This window comes from Triticum dicoccoides, chromosome 3A (genome assembly GCF_002162155.2).
Source record: "Triticum dicoccoides isolate Atlit2015 ecotype Zavitan chromosome 3A, WEW_v2.0, whole genome shotgun sequence".
Taxonomy (NCBI): Eukaryota; Viridiplantae; Streptophyta; class Magnoliopsida; order Poales; family Poaceae; genus Triticum; species Triticum dicoccoides.
In genome coordinates, this window is record NC_041384.1 from 499,957,102 (window position 1) to 499,961,981 (window position 4,880).

General features: G+C 48.6%; 1 protein-coding gene across 1 annotated transcript; it reads left to right on the forward strand.

Moving 5' to 3' along the window:
• Positions 1-1,642: 1,642 nt before the first annotated feature.
• On the forward strand, positions 1,643-4,599 carry LOC119268793 (protein DETOXIFICATION 12-like). The gene is made up of 7 exons (XM_037550498.1): positions 1,643-2,015; positions 2,703-3,247; positions 3,347-3,433; positions 3,528-3,584; positions 3,689-3,927; positions 4,056-4,261; positions 4,365-4,599. The coding sequence occupies exons 1-7, from the start codon at positions 1,770-1,772 to the stop codon at positions 4,434-4,436; spliced, it is 1,452 nt and encodes a 483-aa protein (XP_037406395.1). The 5' UTR covers positions 1,643-1,769; the 3' UTR covers positions 4,437-4,599.
• Positions 4,600-4,880: the final 281 nt, after the last annotated feature.

Below are 4,880 nucleotides of genomic sequence, written 5' to 3' on the forward strand. Positions count from 1 at the left end.
TTGCTAACTCAAATTGCCCTGGACTGAGACCGAGGACAAAAGAAAGTAGCCTAATGTCCCGAGAAAAGATCGCAACACATAACCATTCCTCAAGCGGCGCCACACGATGACGCCCCAGCCACTAGTATGTATGCATTAGACTCATCTTGCCAAATATTTTATATGGTTCTTCTTGTGCACTCCCTCCAACTCCCAAAAGAGGGCTTGCAATACCAATGGCTTTTCGAGTTCTCTAATCATACAAATTCTACAAGGGTTGGGCGCGCTTTCTTGCGTCCTTGGTATTGTTGTGTTTTCATAAAAATTTCACACCCTCTATTTCAGAATATGAGGTGTATTAGTTCTTTGAGGAGTCAAACCTCATTAAGATTGACCAAATTTGTAGAGAAATATATCAACATTCGTAATATAAAATCGGTATCATTACATTCATCATGAAATGAATTTCATATTTTATTTATTTAGTATTGTGGATATCAATATTTTTGGCTTTGAACCTGGCCAAAATAAAAAAAGTGACTTTTCAAAAAAGTAATACACACATATTTTTTACTCAATATAAGGTGTATTAGTTATTAGAAAAGTCAAATCTCTTTAAGTCTGACCAAGTTAGTGGAGAAATATATCAATATCCATAATATCAAATCGATATCATTAGATTCATCATGAAATGAATTTTCATGTCCTATTTATTTTGTATTATGAATGTCGGTATTTTTGGCTCTGAACTTGATCAAAGTTAATGAAATTTGACTTTCAAAAAACTAATACACCTTATATTTTGAAACTGATGGAGTATTTGATTTGGCAAGTGGGGGAGATGGTGGGGCATGCTTCTTTTTATTTATAATACCGTGTTTTGGTGGGCCTTTTGTAGTGTGGTTCTGTGTTATCCGCTAATTAACTTATACTTAAGTGAGAATTTTTTTTGGGTTGGTGCCCGCATGTACTATTTTGATGCTACAACATCACATGTGGCACTTTTTTCCTGAGTGGTGAAGGGGTGTGCGGCATTGATATGTGTTCATAGATTGGTTGCTGCCGATTAATTTAATAAATCGTTGACCAGGTTAAAATCATGAACCAAATTCAAAATTGAATTAATCAGGAAAGTTTCAAAATTAGAAAGTATGATGGATAATTAAAAGAATTGAATAAGAGAGCTTTTTAAGAATCGGGTGACCCAGTTTGAGCTTGGAGACCTCAATTGAATATAAGGCCTTAAAATTAGGTAGCATAGTGTATGAATAAATTCACTCGGTCAGCTAGGCTCGTAAGTGGACCAAATTAGTAGTATGAGCCTTGGCTTCAGAGAAAAGAGGAAAGGAACTTAAGGCCTTGTTCGTGGGGGTTGGAGTGGGCATCACAAAAGATAGCATAGCGATGGGTAGAAGACTCGTTCTATCGTCGACATCCTTACGTACACCGCAGTGCTGAATGCCACGCGGAGCCCTTCCACAGTTTCCAAATTTTTTCCAGCACAGACCTTGGACCTGGACCGGCATGCACAGGATCCACGTTATATATGCTCAGAGCGCCATGATTTTTAACCTGATGTAGTGATGTGCCGTCACGACCACGACGGCGGCCACGACTCGGCGCCGTGCGGAGGCAGCGGTCCAGAGCAAACACATTACTAATACCCACGCAGCGCGCGCGGTCCAGTAATAACTCAGCAGGAGGACCAGGCCGCGACCGCACGGGCACACAGCGCTCCGACCGCCTCCCGAGCTCGTTCGATCATCCACCTAGAGCGCACCCCGCGCGCGATGGCGGAGGCGCCTCTGCTGCCGCGGAAGGACCAGGGGGACGCCGCCGAGGAGGGGGCGGGGCGCTGGCGGAGCGAGGCCGGGAAGCTGGCGTACCTGGCGCTGCCGATGGTGGCGGTGAGCCTGTCGCAGTACGCGGTGCAGGTGTCCTCCAACATGATGGTCGGCCACCTCCCCGGCGTCCTCCCGCTCTCCTCCGCCGCCATCGCCACCTCCCTCGCCTCCGTCTCCGGCTTCAGCCTCCTCGTACGCACACCACTTATCTCCACCCTCCCCTCCCCTCCCCCCTTTCCTCCTTCCGCATATTCCATTCCGTTTACGGCCTCTCGTTTACCCCCCTTCAGTTTCCATTCGCCTGGTGATAGCCAGGCATCCAGCTTGATTTCCCCCCTGTTGCACGCCGCGCGTTCCTCTGCTCTGCTCGTCCATTGCGATTTGCCGACTGTCATGGTGTGTTCTTGGCTCATCGAGATTGCTCCCAGGATTTTTTCCATCTTTGTTGAAATACAGACAAGGGAAAACGAGACTAGCTCACGTGTTCTTTATTCCCATTGGGCTAGGACTTTAGAGTAGTATATTACCACTGCAGTTGGATGAGCATGTGACTTTGTGTTTTTCTAACTGGGAATTATTGAGACTAGCGAGAGACTGAACTTGTGGGCGCCATGCCATCAGATTCCTGATTGGTCGAAAGTGGTATTATTTCCTTGTAGTATCAACTAGTCCGATAACGACAGTGTGACGCCGCAGGAAAAGTATTCCGCAGCCATCAAAGTATAGTACTGTAGTCAATTCTGAAGAACCGTTCAAACTATATCTTTTTCTTTCTGCAATAATGGATTTTGCACCATTTTGTCAGCATAATTTCCTCCACGGTCGCTTTTCAGTGATCAGCATCAAGTTGGTATGTCACTGAACAAATTCGTGAAACAGATCGGCATGGCGAGCGCGCTGGAGACGCTGTGCGGCCAGGCCTACGGCGCGAGGCAGTACCACACTCTGGGGCTCCACACGTACCGAGCCATCGTCACCCTCCTGGTGGTGTGCGTCCCGCTCTCGCTCCTGTGGGCGTTCATGGGCAAGATCCTGGCGCTGATCGGGCAGGACCCCCTGATCGCGCACGGGGCCGGGCGGTACATCGTGTGGCTCATCCCAGGGCTCTTCGCCAACGCGGTGATCCAGCCCATCACCAAGTTCCTGCAGTCGCAGAGCCTCACCACGCCGCTGCTCCTGTCGTCCGTGGCGACGCTGGCGCTCCACGTCCCGCTCTGCTGGGTCATGGTGTTCAGGACCGGGATGGGGTACACCGGCGCCGCCCTGGCCATCAGCGTGTCATACTGGCTCAATGTGGCCATGCTCGTCGCCTACATTGTGATGTCGAGCTCCTGCAAGGAGACGCGCACGCCGCCGACCATCAAGGCCTGCAGGGGGGTGGGGGTGTTCCTGCGCCTGGCTCTGCCCTCTGCCCTCATGATATGGTAACCACTTGAACCTAGTAATTGGAAATGAAAATTAACTTTGCATTTTTCAGTTTTATTTTATGTGGCTAATCATGTAATGTTTACATTTGTTTTCAGTCTTGAGTGGTGGTCATTTGAGCTCCTTATTCTCATGTCGTGGCTTCTGCCCAACCCGGAGCTTCAAACCTCGGTGCTCTCAATATGGTACCACTACCAAATGATCTCAGTTTTACGTGGGTTAAATCTTCTTACACAATGACGCTGAACTTACATTTTTTTACTGTCATTATTTTCAAAGCCTTACGAGCATCACATTGCTCTTTACTATACCTTATGGACTTGGAGCTGCTGGAAGGTACGATCTCTCAAGGCAGTTAAATACATGGCCGATGTTTTTTCACCACATGGAAATAATTTCAGTCCGGTAATTAACTCTGTAACTTTTTTTTTAATGAACAGCACGCGAGTAGCAAACGAATTGGGTGCTGGGAACCCCGAAGGAGCTCGATCGGCGGTCCGTGTCGTGATGTCAGTCGCGGTGACAGAGGCGGTGATCGTCAGTGGAGCTCTCTTGCTGTCACGGCGCCTCCTGGGCCGCGCTTACAGCAGCGAGGAGGAGGTCGCATCCGCCGTTGCCGCCATGGTTCCCCTTGTCTGCATCACCGTGGTCACCGATGGCCTGCAAGGGGTTCTCTCAGGTCACATTCATCTCTTCTGCATAACCTTTCAAGTTGTCCATCGTTTCCAACAAAATGTACTACTCTTATATTGTTTTTGAAATTTACTACTCTTATATTGTTACTAACATCTGTACGTTCTTCCGCAGGCGTGGCTCGAGGATGCGGATGGCAGCACGTGGGCGCGTACGTCAACCTCGGCTCCTTCTACCTGCTCGGGATCCCCATGGCGTTGATTCTCGGTTTTGTGCTCAAGATGGGGGCAAAGGGGCTTTGGATGGGCGTCGTCTGCGGATCCATCTCGCAGACCACGCTCCTCTCCGCCATCACGTTTTTCACCAACTGGCGGAAGATGGTTTGTTCCTCTGAACCCACTTACACCTATATAAAAATCATACGTGAAAACGAACGGTCCGATACACAATCTCACGGTCCGTTGCATTTTTTGTATTATGCAGGCTGACGAAGCTAGGGAGAGATCGCTCAGTGAGAAGGCAATGGAGTCTGAGTCGAGATCTCTGCTGGAATAGTTACGCTGCAATTTTGTAGGGGACACGCATCCCATCGCTGTGGTTTCTCTCTGAAGTGACAATGTAATTGTAGAGGAGGAAGAGGACTTAAACCGCTCTCCTTTTCTCCATCTTTACTTGTTTGGTGTCCACGGCGAAATGTTGGTGAAGCTCGTTTTTGAAATCCCCTGGTTCACGCTTCCTCTTAGTTTTGCTCGACTCGGACAGACACAGAGGGTCCATGCCGGACAGCTCGAGACTTAGGAAGCGTTCGGTTCCTCTCCGCTCTCTTAACTCTGCTCCCGGAGCGGACCTCACTTTAATGGAGCTGCAAAGACCGAGCTCCACCAACTCCGCGGAGTGGAGGAGCAGAGAGATTACGAACGGGGCCTTAACAGTCGCATCTCGTCTCTACTATTAATCTCTATTATTAAAAGGAAGTTGGTGTCGCATGTTTGGTGAAGC